The sequence below is a fragment of the Podarcis tiliguerta genome (assembly GCF_965153285.1).
Source record: "Podarcis tiliguerta genome assembly, chromosome: 2".
In the NCBI taxonomy this organism is placed as follows: Eukaryota; Metazoa; Chordata; class Lepidosauria; order Squamata; family Lacertidae; genus Podarcis; species Podarcis tiliguerta.
Genome location: NC_139535.1, coordinates 38216516 through 38241351, shown reverse-complemented (window position 1 = coordinate 38241351; position 24836 = coordinate 38216516). Strand labels below are relative to the sequence as shown.

The following is a 24836-nucleotide window of genomic DNA, read 5'->3' as shown; positions in this document are numbered from 1 at the left end:
ACTTTTATAGAATGATGAACAATTTAATGCTGATTTTTTATTGTTCTGTTGGAGATATTATATTTGATTTCAATTATAAAATATTGTTATATATTTTTATTGTTGTGAACCTTTCTGGGCCTATTGATAAATAAATAATAGTATGCAATACGTTTAGCAGTGTGTGGTTACACCCATGTCTTGGGTCCAGAGTTTTCATGAGCAGATCTTGGTTCATGTGATGCTCCAATTGGATGGAGGAAGGGAGGAGGTGGTTTTTGCTGATTCCTTCTTCCCTCTGTAGCCCCTGGTGATGCTTGAAAAGCTGTGCTGGAGGGTTGAGGAAGTGACCCTGGCTCCTGCAGCTAAAAAGGAGAATTTGTGTGAATTGTTTCTTTCCTTCCGCCATTGGCTCTCGGTGTCCTTTCCACAAACAGAAGCAGCCCTTCCATTTGTAGAAGTCACACATTGGATCCAGTCCTATATTTCTTGCTCAGTAGTGACAGTTCATATAAAACATCTGGTTCTAGCAGATTTTCTCTTTTTATCAGATTCAAATAATTCCTACAGTATTTTCACATTGCTATGTTTTATTATTGTGTATATATATTTAATGCAGTAGAGAATATCCACACATGGGGAAAAGGTGGTGCACAAATATGGATTTTGATGTCCTTATGCAAAGATACTACTGCTTTTCTGAATGCCATTTCACCTGCTACAACATCAATGGGAAAATGCTATTCGAGATACCAAACGCACATACAAGCGAAATTACCTCTTGTGTCTACTCATCTGACGTTAACGTTTTGGTTACTTCCTGCAAAGGCAATGAAAGTAAGTTGTCCCAGAGAGGCTACAAATAATCCAATGTTATCTTCATACTTATCTCCTTATTTTATGGCACATTTTATTGCTGTTAATAAAAAGGGTTTAAATCAACAGTCTCCAATTACTGTTAATTTAAATGTGAAATTTGTAGGAGTACTTATTTAAAATATTTTTATCTTGCCCTTTATCACCACTGATTTGGGGGGGGGGGTACATGCAGTAAATACATAAAATTAAACCTCAGCAGTGAAATACAATGCAGTACTTAAATGACAGCAACTAAAATACCATGGTTAAAAATATTCTTTATAACAGCAGGGCAGACTTCATCCTTCCAGTCTGAAGCTATGAAACCTATAACCAGCAGAACCCTGGGCAAATCCATAAGTTTTCAGTTGGGACCAACCTTGGCAGATGGGCTGCCACCACAGAGCAGGCTGCTTACCGCATCACTGCATAATGAAGTTTTTGTCAGAAGAGACCCCAAAAGGACCTCTGACAATAACAATGCATGTTTTACTAGTACAGGAGGCACTTCTTCAACCAAATTAATACATTTCATATATTATTTTATACATCATTTAAACCATCCACATCCTGCCTTTCCTTCAAAGTGCTCAGGGTGGCTGCCAATAAATATAAAACCACAAGTTACCAATGAAAAGTTTGTTAAGTGCTAAAGCAGCAGCAAGGAATAAGGAAGCATTTAATGGAATACAAGCTTCCACACAAGAAAGCCAGAAACTTAATGGGGACAGTGGATGATAGATCACAAGGTGCAATGTAGCCTGCACTATCTCCACATGGAATTTCCAATGGTAGATCGTACAAAAATAACTAGACTAGATGCACTCTTAGAAAGGTAAATAGGCCCTGAATTGGCTCTGATTCTATTGCTCATGGAGCCAGAAGACACTATGGTCACACTTGCCAGTCCAGGAAAACTGCTTTCTTGCTGCTGTGACTACTCTGCTAACAGTGAAATTTATAATTTGGTGGGATAAAACATTTCTATTTAGTCCAAGTTCTCAGTTTTGACGCAGTCATGAAGAGATCAGTTATGGAAGTATAGATTCCGCGCCCCCCACAAAAAAAAATTAAGACAAGAATTTTGGAGTTCACGGGTCACAAGCTAACTGTTAACTCTTTAGAGGAATAAAGGTACCCCTGCCCGTACGGGCCAGTCATGTCCGACTCTAGGGTTGCGTGCTCATCTCGCTCTAGAGGCCATGAGCCAGCGCCGTCTGAAGACACTTCCGGGTCATGTGGCCAGCGTGACGACGCTGCAGCTGGCGAGCCAGCACCAGCGCAGCACACGGAAACGCCGTTTACCTTCCCGCTATAAAGCGGTCCCTATTTATCTACTTGCACTTAAGAGTGCTTTCAAACTGCTAGGTGGGCAGGAGCTGGGACCGAATGACGGAAGCTCACCCCGCCGCGGGGATTCAAACCGCCGACCATACGATCGGCAAGTCCTAGGAACTGAGGTTTCACCCACAGCGCCACCCACATCCCCTTTAGAGGAATAAAAGGTAAATGTAAAGGTACCCCTGCCCGTACGGGCCAGTCTTGACAGACTCTAGGGTTGTGCGCCCATCTCACTCAAGAGGCCGGGGGCCAGCGCTGTCCGGAGACACTTCCGGGTCACGTGGCCAGCGTGACATCGCTGCTCTGGTGAGCCAGAGCCGCACACAGAAACGCCGTTTAGAGGAATACTTAGTACCAAATCAGTAATGGATTTATAAGCAGGCCAGATTTGTCTGTTGGATTTTAGAACTATCTACTACTTATATGAGATATAGACCTCCTGCAGCATTCACTAACTAGGACTTCAGATTTGGAGATTGTTATCAGTAGAATTTAAAACTGGATGTTTGCAGATAGAATTATTTGGGGCTATGGCTTAGATCCAAGAAAGATATTGCAATGATAAAGCCAGACTAGATGTCACTCAGGTCTCTTTCAGCTTTAGAATTTTATGACCTTACATTGTGTTTGTTAAAACTACTGGAGAGTAATTTGCAGATATAGAGTTGAATCCAAGTCTTTGTACAATGTACAGAAGGAGTTTCTACCAAATCCCTTTCTCTGCACTTCTCAAAACCCAAGCTACTTAAATCCCAAAATCCCACTCCTAACTCCTCACAGTTTCAGCCAAACCATCTACAGCCTTCTAAAAAAGTAGTTTATGGAGCTGTCATAAAAAGTAAGGAAGCAAGTCAGATCCCCTTTTTCCCCTTGTAATTCAAGCACTAAACATAGGATAGATCTTGACAGAACAGTGCAAAGCTGGAGACTGGAGTGTCCTCCTTAGCCAAGCAAATAGTGACATGATAGAGTGATCCAGGTGATTTTCCTTGCACAGAAGTGGAAAGCATATCACACCCTCTCTAATACCCTAAAACTGCAACTAAAGAAGCCATCATAAAAGGAAGGGGTTGACATACCCAATTTCAAACACTGATTTCAGTAAGAAAACCTGTGGATCCAACTCTGTAATCATAACTGAATTGTTACAGCTTTACTAATTTCGTGTCTTCCTGTTATTCTTTTTACCCAGTAAAATCTTGGAGTGACCAAGGCTCCTTGCTGCACACATTTCAAGGTCATTCGAAAACTGTCACAAAGCTTCTGCTGCACCCAAACTCTTCCTCTTTATTTATCTCTGGATCTCTAGATGGATCAGTCAAACTCTGGTCATTTGATACAATGGACATTTTTTACAGGTAGTTTAAACAAGGTAGTACTCCCTAATTTATACATATATGGGTTTATATCTGGAGGTGGAAGGGCACCTTTGCATCCAGTTCATACATTTTATACACCAGGAGGTTGACTAGCATTCCATATAGCTTCTAAAATACTAATGTTGTAATCCTATGTACACTTACTTGGGAATAAGCTCCATTGAACTCACTGGAATTGATGTCTGAGTAAACATGTATAGGATTATGCTATGAATTTGTTTTAAAATGCTCCCCCCTGAATATATTGATTGTTAAAGATATTGCATCACTTACTTTGTACAATTCACTATAAATCGTTCAACAAATTATATAATTATAATGACTTTTAAATGGCTTTTGTAGGGGCTGGTGTTATATATTTCTTATAGTAGCATTTTTCTGTTATATTTGAATATGATACAAACAGCAATTACCTATTGTTACAAAGTTCCTTCTTTTTGCTGGCTGTTTGACAAATGTGCCAAACTGACTAATGATGTTGTCCTCATCGACTTAGCATCAGTATTTGCACATAATGTGGATGATGAGGACAATTTTAATGAATTTGGTGTGCTTCCAAGAGTGTCATGTCATGAATTTCAACCATGGACTGGCTGAGTGCAGAGGAGTGGTGGGAGGCACTAGCTGGGGAACCCCCAAGGGAAGAAGGGTCAGAGACAGGGGATTGGTGGTGGAAAGACAATGTGTGGTCAGAGGGAGCAGACAGGGAGGAAGAGATATTGGAAGCTAAAGAGGCAACAGGGTTTAGTTAGCAGGAAGAGGCTGTGTCAGAGAGCAGTCCAGAATTAGAGACAGAAGCAGAGGCTGAGTGGAGGCAGGCTGCTGAAGAAGCCAGAGAATCTCCCCCCTCTGTGATCAGCTCCCCCCCCCCGGTCCCTCAGAACATGCAGAGAAATGAAGAGGGCAGAGCAAAGAGAGACAAGACAACAGAGCCTTAGGCTGCTGGAGAAGGATCCTGGGGAGGATCCTTAGAGAGCAGTGGGAAGGCGGGTACCTTCAGTCCTCACAACTGCATCACTGGAGCAAGACCTAGTGGGAAGAGTTGCTGTGGTCACTAGGCCTGCACTGTTTTGGTTTCTTTGAACGAAGAGTTAACTTCACTGACACCAGGTGTTTTATGGCTGATCTACTCGTAACTCCAGCTCCCAGCACTCTTCTTCAGCTCACATCTGGCCTATAATACCATTCTTTTATATCCAGCATATCACCATTCAAAGAAGGAATACGTTGGATTGGCACAGTGGATGATACATTTCTGTACTGCTGTTCTCCCCGCAATCTTCATATATATGATCTGAATTCATTTACTACCTTTTGGACTCGTTTCAACAGTCCAATAACTAAACTCTACGTCTGTAGTGCACATGAGAAGTCCAGCAGGGTGGTTGCTATGGGTGCTGACAACAGGTATGTTGAAATGTTGGGATTTCTGTAAAACAGATTTCTTAAAAAGCAAATTCTTACTGTTTCCAGTGTGATCCTTCCCAAAATAAATATATTATTATCTGGATGATATAACTCTGAAGCAAATGGTTCAGAATCATTCCATACAGATCTACTCAGAAATAAGTCCCACTGAGTTCAGGAGGACTTATTTCCTGGTAAGTGTGTATTGGACTGTAGCCATAATATCCTTATGCTAGTATCTAAAACTGAAAGCAGTTTCCTAAATAAAGACGACTGCATATATGGGGCCCTTTTATGGCAATGTAAAAGAGTTCTTTTTAAAGTGTATACCAGTGTTTCCCAAACTTGGGTCTCTAGCTATTTTTGGACTACAAGTCCCATCATCCTTAGCTAGCAAGACCAGTGGTAGGGATGATAGGATGTATATAATAGTTGACCTATAGTTTTTTAAAAAATAAAAATACTGTTTGCTCTCTGTTTTCTTTCCAAAGTTTAAGAATATTCTCACTTCAAGATGGGGAAACGTTATGCACAGTTCTGCCACCTCCTTATCCTCCTCTGATCCAGCCAGTTCTAAGTTTTACCTACAACCGAGCCAGTGGAACTGTTTTCTTCCTCCTGACACCTTCAGAAATATGGGTCTACACAGTAAGGTAATCATGCAAACTGTTTTGCTTGCTATTCCAATTACTGTCAATCCAACTCTTACTCATGTGTGGTTCACAATTTGTTCAGCGGGTGAGGAAGAGGCTTAGATTGAGTCTAATTGCTATCATGTGATAGCAGGACCCAGCAGATCCTACAGCAGCCAAGCCCCACTCCCCAAATGCTCCATTTCAGGACTTTTCATTGACAGGGATATCGCCAGTGGTAGCTTCTGCCTGCCATTTGGGAGGATGCATTGGGGTGTTCCTCACAGGTGAGGGCTTCTCTTCTGATAGAGCCAGGCAGGACTGGACACCTCCTCCAGCATGGCAGATCTGGGGTGTAGATTGCTCTTCCTGGCAGTTTGCTAGCTGGAACTGTCTGTCTGTCACTGGGTGAAGATTGGGGTCACGGGGTAGGGGAAGCTTCCACTTGCAAGTTATTATTGGGGTACAGTAAAAGGTAAAGGGACCCCTGACCATTAGGTCTAGTCATGGCTGACTCTGGGGTTGCGGCGCTCATTTCGCTTTATTGGCCAAGGGAGCCAGTGTACAGCTTCTGGGTCATGTGGCCAGCATGACTAAGCTGCTTCTGGCGAACCAGAGCAGCGCACGGAAATGCCATTTACCTTCCCACCGGAGCGGTACCTATTTATCTACTTGCACTTGGACGTGCTTTTGAACTGCTGGGTTGGCAGGAGCAGGGACCAAGCAACGGGAGCTCACACCGTCACAGGGATTCGAACCGCCGACCTTCTGATCGGCAAGTCCTGGGCTCTGTGGTTTTACCCACAGCGCCACCCGCGTCCCATTGGGGTACAGTAGCAGAGGGCAATTCAGTCAGCACAATACAACCATGTGGTTGCAGACAAGGTATCAGTGGCATAGCTTCAGTGCCGCTTCTTACCTGTTACAAGATAGGACCATTTTATTGTGGTTTTATGTTGTGCTGTGGTACTTTTACATAAACTGCTTTGAGCCAAGGAAATGCAATATTTAAATATCTTAAATAAACAAGTTAAGTAGAGTAGGTTAAAGAACAGGTCATTTACAATTTGAGGCCAAGAATATGTGTATTGGGGTGTTCCTCGCTGGTGGGGGCTTCGCTTCTGTACTTCAACTGCAGAAACAGAACCAACTTGGCAAAGCCTAATGCAAAAGGTGTAGGCTGAATTTACTGTTCCAGTTTACAAGGCACCTCTAGCTTGTGCTTCTCTCAACCACACTCATCCAGCCATTGAATTTGACTCTAGTTCCCTCTGTAAAACCTTTTGTTGTGCCCTTTCAGCTCTTGCCAAAATGGCATTGTCTCACACAATGTGCTCAGTGAATTGTAGCATTTTTGGCTTAAACATGAGCCCTGGTGATTGATAGTAATCATCCACCCTTAATTCCAAAGAATTAGTTTGGATTAACTCTCAAGAGATTTTCTCCCCTCTATTGGCTGATGTTAGCAAGTGACATTGGGGATTTTTTAAGCACCTGAAGATTTTACTGTTATTAGGTGCCAAAGAAGCCAAAAATAAATTTGCTGATGAGTAAGATAAACTTGCATTCTCACCGTAATATTGAAAACAGTTGATTGGTCAGTTAGTATGTGTTGCTGCAAGTTAAAAGGTATAGAAAAATGAAATTATATTTTTAATGTTGTTCATTCTGAGGCAAAGAGGCAGTGAAGTGAGCATTACATAAAAATACTACATTACTTGTCCATATTGACTTATTTGAGACACATTTTTAATGGTATTTGATTTGTAGAGATCAAAGTCAGGACCTTCTTAAAGATGGTAAACAATTTAAGGAATCTGTCCCCTGGGTGAAGTTTCCTCTGTCCCCATCTTAGTTACATGTCAATAGCTTTTAAATATTTGTTTTGTACTGCTTTAACATATTGTTTTATGCTGGTTGCTGTGTAGGATGTGTTTGTATTCTTGGTTTCTATATTTTTACTTCTGGATATGAAAGCCACTCTGATTACTTGTTTAAACAATATAACAATAACCTGAAATTAATTAAATACATACCATGTTAACAAAAAAACAATACAACCCCCACCTGCTGCCCCACCATGAAGAAGTGCCTGGTCCTTTTCCACCACGCCTCCTTCAGGGTCTTCTGTGCTGTTCTCCATGTGTCCCTGAAACTGCTCTTCTAAATAAAGGAAGTACAATGTGCAAAATAATAAATGTGCATCTGTTGTTTTAATGATAGAGGTGTGCATTTTTAAAACATGGCAATGTGTATTATGGCTCTAAAATGGAATGGTAAGAATTGGAAATGAAACTTTAGAACAGTAGATCACACACACCTCAACCACTGTAATGTATTTGTGGCAAGTGAACAGTAAACAAAACAATTTCCTTAATTATTATTGCATTTGAGTCTATGTTATTTAATTGTTGCCGAATCCTTCCTTTGCCCTAAATTCCCAACGTCTCAGTATCATTGTGCCTCCATTATACTCCTCTGTCCTTATATCAAGGCAAAAAGGTCTTAGTTTCACATATTCACTCATAGGACCTAAACTGGTTGTGACTGACCAGGAATGAGACCTTGGGGTCGCCGTAGATAGCTCAAGAATGATGTCAACCCAGCAGCTGTGAAAAGGGCAAATTTCCATGCAAAGAACCCTTAGAAAAGGAATGAAAAATAAACCTGTGCCAATATAACAATGTTGTTATACAAATCTACATTTTAGAATACTGTGTACGGTTCTGGTCACATAACGTTAAAAAGGGATTTTGTAGAGCTGGAAGAAGGTTCAGAAAAGGGCAACCAAAATGATCAAGGGAATGAAGCAACGTCCCTGTGAGGAAAACTTTGAGACGTTTCAGTTTAGAGAAAAGACGAGTAAGAGGCAACATGGTACCAGTGTATATAACATCATGCATGGAATGGAGAACATGGATAGAGAAAAGTTTTTCTCCTCGTGACACTAGAATTCACGGACATCCAGTGAAGCTGAAGATTCAGGAAAGCAGCATAGTTAAATTATAGAACTTGCTGGCACGAAAGGCTACCAACTTCGATGACTTTAAAACATGATTAGACACCCTCATGGAGGACAGAGCTATCAGTGACTTTTGCTATGTTCTTCCTCCACAGTTTGAGGCATTATGCTTCTGAATACCAAATGCTGGAAACCACAGGTGGGGAGAGTCCTGTTGTCCTCAGGTCCTGCCTGTGTGTTTCCCACAGGCACCTGGCTGGCCGCTGTGAGGAGAGGATGTCGGACTGGATGGCCCACTGGCCAGATATAGAGGGCTCTCCTTATGCTCTTAGGTGCAGCTGCTTTTCCTTGCACATGTTGCTCTTTAAAGTATTGCTGAGCAGATGTGCGCCTGTCATATTAGTTCAAATATGTTTAAAAGTGCAGTAGAAATATATCTGGGCTTTGCAGAATTTGGTAAATTCTATGTTTTGCCATTGTATCCAGTGGCGTAGCGTGGGTTGTCAGCACCCGGGGCAAGGCAAGTAATTTGCACCCCCTAACCCGTGGATTTGCGCCCCCTAACCCGTGGATTTGCGCCCCCTAACCCTAACCCCCAGATGTTGCGCCCGGTGCGGCCGGCCCCCCCTGCACCCCCCATGCTACGCCACTGATTGTATCTTCAGTGAAAGACAATGGTAGAACACTGAGGCAGTTCAGGGACTCTCAGCTGTGGTCAAAATGGAGCTTATTCCTGGGAAATGGTGGGTATCACCTCCTGCTCAGATTTTCCTCGCCAAAGGTGTGGGGACCATTCCTGAAGTGGCTTAAAGGAAAAGAATGGCTGAGCAGTCCCCCAAATGGAACATGATGCAGGGAGAAAACCAGATGAAACCAGATGAAAACAAAATTAAAGCCTGATATATGATGAATGCATTTCCTCTGCAATAGCCTGTCTGGTGTTAACTTTTGAAGCAGGGTTAGTTAGAATCTAACCATAGTGGTTTTCAATATTTTTATTACTATTTTTTTACATCCATACCCCGCTTTCCAGACTTTTGTAGTTTCAGTTTTTAAGAAACTTTAGAATGTTCAAACTCACAGTTCTATTCATAGAATAGTTGCATTTCACATTCAGCAACGTTTGTTGTGGGTGTGAAATGGAAACCAGTGCACCACTGTGCACACTAATACTTTTTGTATATAGGCTGCCCCAAAATCTTCCCAAAAGGCAAAATACGGTAAGGCAGGGCAAGAGTTATTTAACAGAGATAAAATCATGATTGATCCTGGAACACTTAGAGCATATAAATATGTTTCCTAACCAGCCATAATAGGGTGTGTTCAATTCTATTCCAAGAATGATGAACCTGCCAGCTTACCCCCTTTGAGCAGAAGACAGAGAGGTTTGTTTTAGCATTAATCACCCCTTTTCCTTGAAGCCTTGAAAAGCGATATCTCATTTTTGCCTTTGTTCTGGTCAGTTGCAGCTTCTCTGCAGCTTCGTAAGTAAAGTTATCCATTAAAGTAAACTGGATAAAGCTATCAAGAGCTGAACTTGCTAGGTTTTGAAACATGGAAACTCATAAGGGATTCCTCAGTGAACAGACTGATAATAGCAGACAAACGTGTACAAGCTTGCACGCTAGTATTCATGTTCTGTAATGAGCAGCTGGAGGAGAAAGTTGTTTGTGTTCTGTGAAACAGTTTAAATGGGTCACTGGAAATGCTCAATGGACCACGCACCCTAGAAGATGATGCCCAAACCCTCCACCAATGTGCAAGGAGTCCTCATGTGACTCAATGTGGAAAGGGTTGGGTGAAGCCAGGAAGTTTTATAACGAGTCTCCTTGGGAGTTGTGAACCTTTTGAGCTTGATTTAATTAAGAGAGTTAATCTCGATTACATCAGAACTATCTAGCAGATGAAAAATCTTTCAAGCAGCTATCTAGCTGCTGAGGCTTGGCAGCATTTTTAAAAAACATCATCCTTTCTACAAATCAGTCTCAGCAAGGGTATATACATGAGAACATACAAACAGAAGAATAATGTTTTTCAGTACTGCTTGGCAGTATGAAGGCCTGTGCATACTTTTTCCTTTCAGCGTATTTAGGAATAAGATCTGAATGAATGGACATACTAAATTAGCTACACTGGTTTCATTGTCTTGATTATGGTTCATCTCATATGTCAATCGCAGAGGACCCACAGAATCTAGAAAGTATCTTCTGGATTTCCAGCATACCTGATTCCTTTCCTTTTAAAAATCAATTTTATTAAAGGTTTTCGACCTAATGTACCATAAAATTCAAACTAGACTAAAGAGAATAAAGCAACCCAATATATCAAACAGAAAAAACTAAAGAAAAAGTAAAATACATTAGTAATAATACTCAAATGATCCTCATAAAACACAAAATTATAAATATATGTAGCACTCAGTATACCTGATTTATGAATTGCTTCTCTTCTGCAACATTTTGTAAAATCCTGTACAAATTATAACAATCGAGGACTAACAATAGTTTGGATGGGAAGGTGAATTTTGCCAATTCTGTCTTACCATGAAGCGCCCAGCCCCACCATCCACTGACTCTGGTCCTGGGAGTTGGGGAACCCTCCAGAGGTGGTACCTCGGATTGCAGATGCTTCAGGTTACATACTCTTCAGGTTACAGACTCCGCTAACCCAGAAATAGTACCTCGGGTTAAGAACTTTGCCTCAGGATGAGAACAGCGCAGTAGCAGCAGGAGGCCCCATTAGCTAAAGTGGTACCTCAGGTTAAGAGCAGTTTCAGGTTAAGAACGGACCTCCAGAACAAATCAAGTTCTTAACCTGAGGTACCACTGTATTGTGGGAGATAGTGATGGGGGCTGCTGGGGGAAACAGGAGAAACCACCTTCTCATCTCCTCTGCCAGCAAGCTCCTTCTGCTGAATCAGAAGGACCTTTTCCATCCAAGGCACAAGTCAACTCCATGGCAAAGAGTTCCTTTCACCAACACCAGCTGCATTCCTGGGCCAGGGGCAATAGTAGTAATAGTAGTAGTAGTAGTAGTAGTAATTAATATTATTTATTTATTTATATATACCCCGCCCATCTGGCTGGGTTTCCCCAGCCACTCTGGGCAGCTCCCAACAGAATATTAAAAACATGATAAAACATCAAACATTAAAAACTTCCCTAAACAGGGCTGCCTTCAGATGTCTTCTAAAAGTCAGATAGTTGTTTATTTCCTTGACATCTGATGGGAGGGTGTTCCACAGGGCGGGCGCCACTACCGAGAAGGCCCTCTGCCTGGTTCCCTGTAACCTCACTTCTTGCAGTGAGGGAACCGGCAGACGGCCCTCGGCACTTGACCTCAGTTTCCGGGCTGAACAATGGGGGTGCAGACGCTCCTTTGGGTATACTGAGCTGAGGCTGCTTAGGGCTTTAAAGGTCAGCACCAACACTTTGAATTGTGCTTGGAAACGTACTGGGAGCCAATCTAGGTCTTTCAGGACCGGTGTTATATGGTCTTGGCAGCCACTCCCAGTTACCAGTCTAGCTGTCAGTCTAGCTTAGTCACAGTGGTCCATGCCCTGGTAGCTTCACAGCTGGATCTCTGCAATGTGCTGCAATTGTGAGTTGCAGCAGGTACAGAAAGCAACAGTAAAGTTGGTGGCTACCCACAAACATAACACCAGTTCTGGAGAACTGCACTGACTGTCAGTTAGCTACCAAGCTCAGTGTGTTGCATTGACATGTAAAGTCCTATATGGCATAGGATCTATAGTAGGTGTTTGCTCGACTGCCTAGCCCAGTATTTGAGATTGGGTGGACATTAAAAACCCTTGTAGAAATATTTTCCTCTACTCAGGCATTTGGTTAGTTGAGTGGAGATGTTTTGTCACTCTCATGGTGCTGTAAAGTAAGTTTGATTTATTGCTGTTGCAGCTTGATTTTTTATATATTGTTGTTTCATTTTATTATGTTTTTATGTTGTGCCTTGCTGTGAGAATTTAATGAGCAGTGGGTTCTAAATTACCTAAACGCAGCACAGCTCTAAATTACCTAAACACAGCAAAGTGTTTAGGTACTTTGAATTTGGTTTTAAAAATACTGAAAAAAACACTCAGACGATTTTTGTATAAAAGCAGATGATATGACTTCTGTATTATGAAAGTGAGTTACTACCATTTGTTTTAAATGTAGCAAGAATGACAGACTTATTATGTCCCAGTTTGTTCCTATTGTTTGGTAATGAATCTGTGTTTCGTTTTACACATTCAGTGGGATAATGCGTAATTGCAAATTAACATGTGACAAACATAATGCTTGAACTCATGATGAGCCATTCTAATAGTCACATCCCTTAACGCCTTGAGAAAATGGGGTTATTGCTTAATTAAGTTACACCCATTGTTATTGATGCGTTGAAGATTACTATCGAGGACTTTGTACGTACTAAAGAACAAATCTGCCGAAAGCATTAACACTGAATACAATTTTATTTTTTTTAAGTGGGTAATTTGGCTCAAAGGGAGAGGCTGCATGGTGAAATTAAGCAGATGAAAATTTAATGAACTCAGAGTTGTATTTGATGTAGCGCTATGGCAAAGGTTCCATTGGTGCAAGGATTTTCCTTGCAAAACAGAACCTTCTCCCCCCTCCCTCCTTAAATCTGCTGTGGGGATCCCCAAACCCTCCTGAGCAGATCTGGGAATCACGTGGGCCGAGGAGAGGAGGAATTTCTCATTGCACTATCAAGAATCTTTGTGCTGCCTTCCACTAATGCAACAATCTCATTGAATTTGGCCCTTGTTGCCTGAGGCTGTGTACAAAGCACTAAGCAAAATACTGAGGAGCTTGTAGTACAGAATACCAGACACTCCAAGTGTCCCTATTTTCCAGAGGCAATTCCGGATTTAAAGAGGTCATCCCTATTTCTTATTTGATCCCAGAATGGCCCACTTTTCCTTAGGATGTCCCTTTTTTCATGAGAGAAATGTTGGAGGATATGGAGTTATGCAACCCCGGAACCACTATACAACCTTTAGAAAACATTTCACAAGGCAGCACTGTAATGTTTAATGTTTTTATGTATGTTGGAAGCAGCCTGGGACAGCCCAGTCAGATGGGTGGGTATAGATAGTAAAATTGTTATGGTTTGTTGAGACAGAGGCACTCTTCCCTTTTGTTGCTCATGTTCAAATGTTTCTTCCTTAATAACTAGCAATGAGCTAAATATAATGGCTCCTTGCTTATATAAACTACCATAAAAGTTGTCCAAACTGCCCTAAAAGTGAATTTTTAGCCTCTTATGCCACTGGGGATTTAATAATGAAATTCTGTTCTATTAACCCTATTGATTTTCAGTTCCCTTATGTAACTGTGATTTGTGGTGTAATATGCAAGGATTTGAGAGGTTATATTGCTTTGAGGTTTGACTAACTAGATCCTAAACTGCTTCTAATCTAATATTGTAAATGTCACTGTCATTTTTAATAGAGGATGTGCTGTTTATTCTGGGAGAGTGTGAAGCCATAAAAAAAAAACACCAATTACTTGCTGAGCCAGCAATCCTAGGACGTGCCCATTTGAACAGCAATAAATAAATTTTGGTGGCTTCCAGTGGAAGTTTAGTGGAACTTTGGCTTGGCTTCCTTCTCAGAGGTTTGGCCAACCACTCCTGAGATGCAGTGGTCATGTGACTGTGCTGCCGCTGCATCTAAGAAGTGTTCATCTTGCTGCTTGCAAAAGAAACTCCAATACGGAAGTTGACTGTGAGTTTTCACCCTGTAGGCATGAGGGCAGCGTGGCCATCTTGGTTTCCCCACCCCTGCCCTCCAAAAAGGAAGAAAGCTTTCAGGCGATGAAGAGGTGCAGGAGGGGTTCAGCTCTTCTCACCTGTTCCCTGCAAGGGACCTCAAGTCATTGTTAAAGAAAGCCTTATCTTTGCAGGTCACTTTTGTGGGGAGAGGATAGCATTCACCAAATGCAAGTCTCTCATGATGAGGTTTCATTTTCCAGAGAACTCTAACTTTTTGTTAGTGTGGGGCCCCCAAAGCTTCCCACTCCTTGCTCAGGTGCCTTTATCTCTATGATAAAACTGAGGAAGATTTCTTGAAGGTCAGAAAGACTCTTGCATGATCTCACTTTAACGTTACAATAGTAATTTATGTAAGTTCAGAATGTTGTGGGAGGTTTTAACACCTGAAATGTGCTTTGATTCTAGGACTAATCCAGCATGTAGAGCAGCAGTGTGGACTATAGGAGAGTTACAACAACACTTGTATAGGAAACATCCCTTTGCTTCGTAAGTTTCCTTAATCTGTTCGGTAGTCTTTCTAATTGTTGTTGAACTGCTTTTTCATCTGGCGTAGGCGTCAGTTCATTAAATATTTTTGTCTGTTCAAGCCCTCTTTGGCTGCATTGGTAGAGTGTATTAATCCAGTTAATTTCTTCAGGAATAGTTTTGAAGTAATTTCATTCCACATGTCTAGAGCACCAGATGTGATCCCTAGTCAACAGGGAGTGATGAATGTGAACAGAATTATAAAAAGGGTTTACAGATAAGATGATGCTTGTATTCAAGAGATTTTACATGCTGAATATTTCTTACATGACAACAGAATCCCCTGTCCTGGCAGCCTGGGGTGTCAGAATGAATTATTCACTACATTAGTGGGCATGGACTTCAAGCAGACCTAAAGAGGTCTGACTGAGTCATAAACTCTGCCTATGGAAGAAATGACATTTGCATTTTAATGAAATTTCAGATGAGCAACAGGGAAAAAATTGTTTTGAACAAGTCACCATTTTAGATTGGTGTGTTGATAAGGCTATAATGCATGTATCACACACACACCCAAAAGGAGAAAGAAAAAACACAAAACAATATTATTATTGTTTTAACATGTTGGTGTTTACTGTCCTGGGCTTCTTTGGGAGGAAGGGTGGGATGCAAATGTAATTAATAAATATTTTAATTATTAAAAAGCAAAAAATGATATGAAAAAGGGTTCTTTCTGCAGATATAGTTTTCCGTGACATTCCATTTACTGAACACGGGGCCCCAGCTTTTTGAGGCCCGTGGGCACACATGGGATTTTTAAAAGGAGAGGGAGAGGGGGAGATGTGGGCAACACCACAAAATTCCTGTTTTGGGAGGCTTTGCCAATAGCAAAGTGTTGGCAGTAACCCCGCTTGCTCACACTATGTGTGCTTCTTGTGTGCTGGAAGGGATGCAGACAGGCTGGGAGGGAAAGAAAGAAAGAAAGAAAGAAAGAAAGAAAGAAAGAAAGAAAGAAAGAAACTACAAAGATTCCACCCCCAAAAGAAGATGGAGAAGGTAGCCGCCCCCCTAAAAAAGACCCTAGAGAGGGAGGAAGCAAGTGTATTATCAGACATCCAGAGAGGAGGTGGCAGCAAACAAGCCAACAAACCTCTCAGAGATGAGGAGGAGGACCAACTTCCTCCAGCAAATTCCCAGAGGGGAATGAAAAACAAATAATGAATCTTTCCACCCGCCCCTTCCCACAACTGGCAAAATGAGATTCAGGAAGGAATACAGAGGCTTTCAGGGTGCTGAGGGGCAGGGGCTTCACAGGTACCATTGTACCCCTGGGTGCTCTGCACCCACTGGTATTATGTTTGGTGCAGCAACTTTACTGGTCAAAATTCATGTAATACTGGTCTCTTGTGCCCATGTCACTCATATTGCATCCAGTATGTGCTCCCACCTTTGAAGTTGCTTCAATATTTCTTCCTAGCTGTATTCAGAAGAATGAACATTTTCAACATACTCGAAAAAGAAATTTCAGGACTTCGGTGAAATGCGAATGCCTCTGCAGCTTGTCTTCACCATTGTGCTACTTGATAGATGAAGGAGTGGTGTTTGCAGATAACCAGGAATTTCTGGTTCTTGGCATGCAGGTAAAAAGCCAGATGATATATGCATAAAATTAATTTAATGAACTAGTTTTGTACTTGCCAGTAAAGGTTAGTATGTATACATTTGCATGCTTCACAGGGGTTGGAAAGGCAAATGCTGAATTGACTGATATTTACAAATCTGGTGCTTAAGGTATGTCCATAGGCTAAGCCAGCTTCTTATGGACTAGTGTTAAAGAAACTAGCACCCTCCAGAATATGTTAACCATTTTAATCTGCTTTATGCAGTGTTCTGCTATGGGGGATTTTCCATCTTCTTCCTTGAGGAACTGCCTGAGGACAGAGGTGTGCGTGGGCAGGGGAAATAGGGCAGGCTTTTAGAAATGCAGAGTGATTACAAAGACACCCAGAAAAGCTTATTAAGATAACATCCAAATGTAGTCATATGAAACTTAAAACCCACAAATTAACCAATTATGCATTTGATACAACGCATCCTTACATTATTGTGTTGGTCATTCATCCCACTCTTTTTCCTACTCTGGCAGGCAGTATCTTTCCAGTGTCAGAGCCAGAGGTCTTTTCCTGATCGGTCTGCAGAGGTCCTTTTCAGGATCCCTTACATTTTAGATGCTAGGGTCTGAGGTGTGTGTTCTGCTCCCTGAGCTATATAGTCCCTCCCTTCATAATAGATCGGCAAAGATGTCTGCTTGAGACTTGGCTAACTGCTGCCAATTAGAATAGATAATACAGTGGTACCTTGGTTCCTGAACTGCTTGGCTCCTGAACAAATCGGCTCCCGAACACTGCAATCCTGGAAGTAAGTGCTCCAGTTTGCAAATTTTTTTGGAAGCCGAATGTCCATTTCGGCTGTCGGCATTGTTTCCGGGGCCAATCAGCCATTCAGAAGCCATGCCATGGTTTGCAAACGTTTTGGAAGTTGAACGGACTTCCAGAATGGATTGCATTCGGGAACCAATGTACCACTGTATTGGGTTAGCTTTTGACACAATCATATAATCTTAGAGTTGGAAGGGACCAAAGGGTCATCTAGTCAAACCCTCTGTAATGCAGGAATCTCAGCAAAAGCATCCATGACAGATGTCCATCCACCTTCTGCTTGAAAACCTCCAAGGAAGGAGAGTTCACAACCTCCCAAGAGAGACTGTTGCACTGTTGAACAGCTCCTACTCTCTGAAAGTTTCCCCCACATGTTTAGTGTACTGTGTACTGAAATAGCCCTTTCCAGTGTAAGGAGGTGGACTAAGGTTTCTAAGTCAAGAAGGCAAAACAGTGACACCGGGAAGCTGAATAAGACCAGAATTTAATGTGATTGGCCCCTGCGAGGAACAGGATATTGGGCTACATAGTCCTTTGGTCTGATCCAGCAGGATACGAAGGGAGATTAGGGGATTAGGGAACCTCAGCAGAAGTTTGCAGGGTCAAGAAGAGGAATGAGCATGAAGGATGAGCAAAAGTCTGTAAACTACATGCCCGTACATGACTTGGTGTGCTTTGAATGGGAAGTGGATGTAGTGGCAAGGAAGTGGGGGTGGGAGAGAACCAATCACGGTGAGGGGAAATGAAGGGAGAAAAGCAGTCAATAAAGTTATCTGGGCCCTGGACATTCACTAAGCTCAGCAGAGGAGCAGCAATTCCTGGAACAGGATTCCAGGTTAGCTTTTAAGAAGTCCAAGATTTGAGTCCACCCTTCACTGCTGGTTCTGTCACTAGGATATAGCTAGGATATAGCTAAGGTAAGCTTTTCATTTAGTTACTCAGGTCTGTGCTTCTAATGGATGGCGATGAGCTTGTATTCATTTTATATATTTATATTCATTAGGGTGTATTTCACAGCTTGTGGGTTGATCCTTTCAAGCCAAATAAGCATTAATAATGATATTTGTGGTTTTGGTATTCTTTTATCAGCAATAATAATAATAATTTGTCATGGTAAATTATGAAAACATTAAAAAAATAACCACGACCACAGAAAACAGTCAAGAGATGTTGTGTAAAACCCAGTAAGAAACAGTCAGTTATACTCAGCATTTTGAAAAGTAAGATTACTTGTATGCTTCTGTTATAGTCTCACATGAAAACCAGATGTCAGGGAACTGCCATCGGAGCCAGAAGGAGAGGGAGGGCTCCAGAGGGATTCCGGAGAGCGTCCCGGGAGGGAGAGAAGCAGCACATCTTCTGGGGAAGGAAATCAGCGTAGCACCAGTGGAGGAGGGGGGGCAGATGGGGGAATCGGCGAGGTGGCTCCAAGATTCCTCGCCGGGGACCAGCGGGGAGAGCACGGGTCCTCCGATGCCCACACCCTCCCTGCGCAGAAGGCTTCCGTGCAGGGAGAGTAGGCGGCGACTAGGCGTCAAAGAACTTTTATGCTGGAAGAAGTTCAAGAAACACCCACTGACGGATTCTGCCAGCGATTGAGACAGCCACGGGCGAGTGGCTGTCCAGACAGAAAGGGTTCACTCAGGCAACCCACCCAGGTGTGGCGCCGATTTACGCACGAGCAACCCCTAGAACCATTACACCAGACTTCCACACAAAATGCATCTCTAGCTGTTTGGCTACATAACACATGTGTTCAAGAACAATTTCACAGATTGCTGACCCTGAAATCTGAAACATGAATGCTACAGCAGTTTGCAACAAAGCATTAAAAAACCTTGTATAACTTGTTTCATTATGGAGTGATTTAGCATCTGAAACTTTGTTAGTTTGTAGATCTAATAGTTAAAATGAAACAGGTTGAGTACAGAAAGTACAGTAATTGCAATTATCTTACTGGCAACCTGTCACTGTGCTCTAAAAATCTGCCTGATAGTTAAGAAATTTGATAGTGGACAGATTATGGGGAAAAAACATCTTAGAGCATAATTCACACAGTGCCCTCCCCACCCCCTGCATGTGAAGCTGCACCTGGGGGAGGAGATCAGCATAGGTCTCAATGGGATTATTTTCCATCTCTCTTTTACTTTACAAGCTTAAGTGTACATAGATTTCCATACCTTGGTCATCAGTGAGAATAGGAGGCCAGTAATTCACCCATCCTCCTCCTTCCCATTACACCACCCTACAAAATACAGTGGTACCTCGGGTTAAGTACTTAATTTGTTCCAGAGGTCCGTTCTTAACCTGAAACTGTTCTTAACCTGAAGCACCACTTTAGCTAATGGGGCCTCCTGCTGCTGCCACGCTGCCGGAGCACAATTTCTGTTCTCATCCTGAAGCAAAGTTCTTAACCCGAGGTACTATTTCTGGGTTAGCAGAGTCTGTAACCTGAAGCGTATGTAACCCGAGGTACCACTGTATTCAAGTCTCATGGAAGCTGTCTAGTCTTTATTTATTTATTAGAACAGAGCATTAAGTAATGTCCTGGGATCTCCATGTCTTTGACTTTATAGGCGCACTCTAATATTATGGCATTCTGGGGGAAAGCTGTGGGTGTTTGTAGGTGTGGGTGTTGATGGATAGTGTGTATGTATGTGTGTCAGATTTTTCATCTCATTGAACATAATGAGCCATCGTTCAGCCTGGACACCAAGATCCAGCAACGAGGGTCTTCTGGCGGTTCCCTCACTGCGAGAAGTGAAGCTACAGGAAACCAGGCACAGGGCCTTCTTGGTAGTGGTGCCCGTCTTGTGTAACACCTTCCCATCAGATGTCATGGAGATGAGTTACTATATAACCTTTAGAAGCATAGCTGTCAGCGTTTCCCTTTTTCAAAGGGAAATTCCCTTATTCCAAATAGGATTCCTCGCAAGAAAAGGGGAAAGCTATGTTTAGAAGACATCTGAAGGCAGCCCTGTATAGGGAAATTTTTAAGGTTCAATGTTTTGTTACGTTTTATATATATGTTAGAAGCCGCCCAGAGTGGGTAGGGCAACCCAGTCAGATGGGCAGCGTACAAATAATAAATTACTATTATTATTAAAGGATGGACGAATTCTATTTCTCCACACATCAGTACAGAATTTGGTTTATTATGAAATGACTGCTTATACAGATCCAGTAAGTATGCTTTTTTCTAATCTTACTTTTCTCAACAATATGTAAAAATGTTTTTTTTAGTTTAAATATAACCCTTTTTAATATACTGCATATTTCTGAGAACTGACGGGATTGTGATAAGATCATCACGTTACATTAATTGGACCAAAAAGGCTGCTACAAGAAGTGTCCTACATGTATTATCTTGAACTGCTAATTGTCCTCCGCATAGCATATATTTTAAAGGGTGAGGCACACCACGTGCACTTAATTACCATAATCTAGTTGTTCCGTGTTTGCACAAAATTTCCTCTAGGCAGGGCAAAGCTGGGAGCAGAAAGGCATGCCCCTTTCCACACAAATTATCCAACTAATTCCTTAGTTATGCAAAGACTATCCACTGAGGCCCATCAGTGCTAACCCTCTCAGCAAAAGGGAATTCTGGCAGGCTAAGCTTGTCCAACCAGTTTGAATCATTATAGAACCGCAGTCTTAGGAAGCAGGGTTCTTGAGAGATCATCCAGAGCAGCATATCTCATTAAAATGTTAAAGATTAATATGAAACATTATTGTGAAACCTAAACATACCAGCACCTTTCCAAAGAGTATATGAAAATGTGCTCTAAGTGGCCCGCTGATTTGGTTTTTTTTAATTTTTAATTTTATCCATTCAGGAACTGCTATTTTAAAATATAAACATCAATTGGTTTAGGTGGTCCATTTAAGACACGATGTGGCCCATCAGCAGCTAATAATTATGTGCCAGAGCCCAAGATGCAAACTGATACACTTCAGAAGCTTACCTGGTCTGGAGCTCATGTCGCAAGTGAACACAGCAAACGATACCATTGTTTTTACAAGGCTTGTGAGTAACGAGAACAATTGAGTGCTGGTGTGAGAATATGTCTGTGTGACACATTAATGGAAATGCTAGAGTTATTGTGCTGTGTCAAGCTGCAATTGCTGCAAAAACTACTACTGCTGCATGGTTGCTCTCTGGGGCAACCTATCAACAAATGTGAAACCTTTGTTGAATGGATTGCAGTAGCTGCCAATTTGCTACCAACCTAGATTCAATGTTTTACTACTAGTGTATATAGCCCCATACCTCTCATCCTACAGCCTACCCCAGTCACTTAGGTATGTGGTTGAAAATCTGTTGCTGATGTGCCCCCCCCCCCCACAAGGTAAGAACTGTTGTAACTTGAGCACTTGCTTTAAGCATTGTGGCACCAGTTGCCTGAAATCCTCTTCCCTTAGAAATGAAACAAGCCTGAACTTGGTTGCATTTTTCACTTCTGTTGAAAACTTCTTTTCTCCCTTGCCTTCCCAAGGTAGCCTATTTTATCTCTCCAGTTTTTAATCCTTGTTGAATTTTATGTTTTAATACTGTTTTGTGACTTGTTTTGTTTTATTCTACTTCTGTGGTCACTTTTTATGCTGGCTTATTGCTTATCTATACTATATGCTGGCTTATTGCTTATCTATACTATATTCTGTATTTTTACATCGTATCAGGTGGAGTTGGTTTTTATTGGAGATAGTAAGCTGCTTTGTGCAAGGGCGAAACTAGGCCTTTTTTATCCTGGCTCAAAGACCCAGTTTGGCACCCCCTCCCCTATGCACATATTCACACCCACAGACAGGCTGGGAGCCTCAATGAGGCCCCTCTGGAGGCTTCACCCAGGGCAAAAAAACCTGGCTGTGGCTCTGCTTTGTGAAGCAAGTTCCTAAAAAAAAAAAAGTATAAAATTTTAACTAAATAAAAACAAATAAACCCTTTTCTTATAGTCATTGCAGAAGCTGTGTAAAAGGAAGAATTGGGTTGAAGGAAGATGAATCGCTTTATAAGATAGTCATGAAGGAATGTTCTCCACAAAGGGGTGGCAATCTGAAGGCCATTCTTTTCTTGTCTATAAGTTACTAGACATATAGACAGAGAGAACAGTGAGTTTGTATATACCAAACTGAAATTATATACCTATTTCAGAGCAATTCACTCTTCATTGGTCTGACATCTGGAAGTGTGGATGTTTTAAATATAAAAGAAGACAACAAAACAACTTTGCTTGGAAAAGATGTGAAATATCATGGTGAGATTCTTTTAAAATAATTTAGTATACATACAAATAGGAAGAGTGAAACCTTAGCCTTTTTATAATAAAATTGTTAATGTCTTTTATGGAGATTTGAACACATTGATGCTGCAGTCCTACATGTATGTCTGAGAAGTGATGACAAGATTGCATAGTAAATCAGCATAAAAATAAAAGTTAAAACATTGTTCCTGAGGAACATTATGCTGGTATAAAGGGCATGACTTAGCCAAAGTAAGCACTTTTAAGTGAAGAAAGAGTTCAACACACATTTAAATCTTTCACTGAAGACAGTGGGATTACATAGAGGCTAGTTTTGGCAGAGTAGCTAAATGTTGGTGACATTATTTCAGGTCAGGCAGGCCGTGTCCTTGTTGAATGTCCAGCAGGCATTTTAACTGAATTCTAATCTTAGAGTTTGGATTTGATATCCCGCCTTTCCCTCCCTTTAAGGAATCTCAAAGCGGCTAACATTCTCCTTTCCCTTCCTCCCCCACAACAAACACTCTGTGAGCTGAGTGGGGCTGAGAGACTTCAGAGAAGTGTGACTGGCCCAAGGTCACCCAGCAGCTGCATGTGGCGGAGCAGAGACACGAACCCAGTTCCCCAGATTACGAGTCTACCGCTCTTAACCACTACACCACACTGGCTCTTAACTGATCTTTTTGTCCTAAGTAACTTGTATACTGCTTAGAGCAGGCATCCCCAACCTGCGGTCCTCCAGATGTTTTGGCCTACAATGCCCATGATCCCTAGCTAACAGGACCAGTGGTCAGGGATGATGGGAATTGTAGTCCAAAACATCTGGAGGGCCGAAGGTTGGGGATACCTGGCTTAGAGACTGTTGCAATTAAGCAGTATATAAATGGTCAAAATAAATAAAGTAATAATCAGACATTTGTCCTGCCCCCCCAAAAAAACCTCAGATAGTGCAGCCTGCTTCTACTTTCGCTTGAAATAAGTCTCTTTGATTTCCATGGGATTTACAAGCCTGTGTGCATAGGATTCCAAACTAATTCTTTTGGCAGATGGAGAAATCCTTAAATTAAACTTTGTTGGCCTCATAACGTTTTGGTGACCTGGTTTGTACACCCTGGTAAGCCATAGCTTGAAATAAGCTATGGCTTACAGAAAATAAGCAGCATGCTCAAACCATTCCCAACTTACTCTTCCCATTGCTACAACAAAACAAATCACAGTGTTGGCTTCATATTACATGTGAACCAGTGCCCATGGTTTGTTTCTCTCTTAGCAAACAATGAGCATCAAGCCAGGAACAACAAAGAAAACATAGTTGCATCAAAAATCTCTGACAAATCCAAGAGAATAAACAGGGTCACACTCTTCTGGTGCCAGTTATCCTCCAGTGTGAGCAACAGAATTTCAGTCTCACATCCAAGCTGGAAAACAGATTGGAATAGATGCAAATAATCACTTTCATCCAAGAAAATGTGGAGTTGGGCGAACAATTCCACATTCAAGGACCTTTTTGCCTGGGGGAAAAAAATGACACCACATGATAGTTATTTAGATCCAATGGGACAAGCAATGGCTCCTTGATAAGGAGTTTGCCAATTGCTTCCTTAAAAGGAGTCAGGGCATCATCTTTTCTCATGGCATTTTAAATCACAATGATCCAGTCATGATGGACATGAGTGCCGCAAATGCGGCGGCAATCCTCAATGCTCCAAGTATCTTGAATAAACATGTTCCAAATAGCAAAAGCTGGACACAGTGGCTGAATATCTGCAGAAGGTGTGGGGAAGCTTCCTCTCTCAGGTCAAGTTTCCTAGGGCCAACATGACCACAGTGGGGCCAAAAAACACACATCATTCTCACACGGGCATCAAATTATCATGCAAACACCTGCCATTTTGCCTGATTTCTCTTGCTCGCTCACACACATCATTTCACTTGCATTTCATCTCTGTGCACTAAGAAAAGGCCCGCTGCACAACCATATCACTTCAGATTGCACTAGGCATGGACATTGGGCAATGTGCTCCTCTCAGCAGATGGCTGAGCTTTAGCATCCTCCAGTCTCTCCTCTCACATGCTGCAGGAGGCACAGTGGACCAGTGGAGCAGGTTAGAGAACAGAGAGTGGGCATGACATTTGGAAGTAAACAAAGCGAAGCCAGAATATTTTAGTAATAAAGTTGTTAGGTTACAGAAAGAAATGGAAACAGAATAAAGCACAATATATTCTGCTCAGGTGTTGGTGTTGTGTTAACATAATTGAGTGGACATCATTCTGTGAGAACACTATAAATAAATGAATGTGTGTAGTTCTAATCCATTAAGTTATCTCAATAGAACTTTTCATGA

General features: G+C 41.8%; 1 protein-coding gene across 3 annotated transcripts in view; it reads left to right on the top strand.

The window, feature by feature from the left end:
* Positions 1 to 24836, top strand: part of LOC310671246 (uncharacterized protein) — an 82052-nt gene that overhangs the window by 23290 nt on the left and 33926 nt on the right. For 2 of the 3 annotated variants that reach the window (XM_083426987.1, XM_083426988.1), the window contains exons 9-17: positions 599 to 816; positions 3371 to 3536; positions 4758 to 4964; positions 5456 to 5617; positions 14754 to 14834; positions 16291 to 16453; positions 20360 to 20434; positions 21126 to 21278; positions 22404 to 22506. In XM_083426987.1, coding sequence (XP_083283113.1) covers positions 599 to 816; positions 3371 to 3536; positions 4758 to 4964; positions 5456 to 5617; positions 14754 to 14834; positions 16291 to 16453; positions 20360 to 20434; positions 21126 to 21278; positions 22404 to 22506 — 1328 coding nt within the window. The remainder of the gene's footprint in view (positions 1 to 598; positions 817 to 3370; positions 3537 to 4757; positions 4965 to 5455; positions 5618 to 14753; positions 14835 to 16290; positions 16454 to 20359; positions 20435 to 21125; positions 21279 to 22403; positions 22507 to 24836) is intronic. The other variant, XM_083426989.1, reaches the window with a different exon arrangement.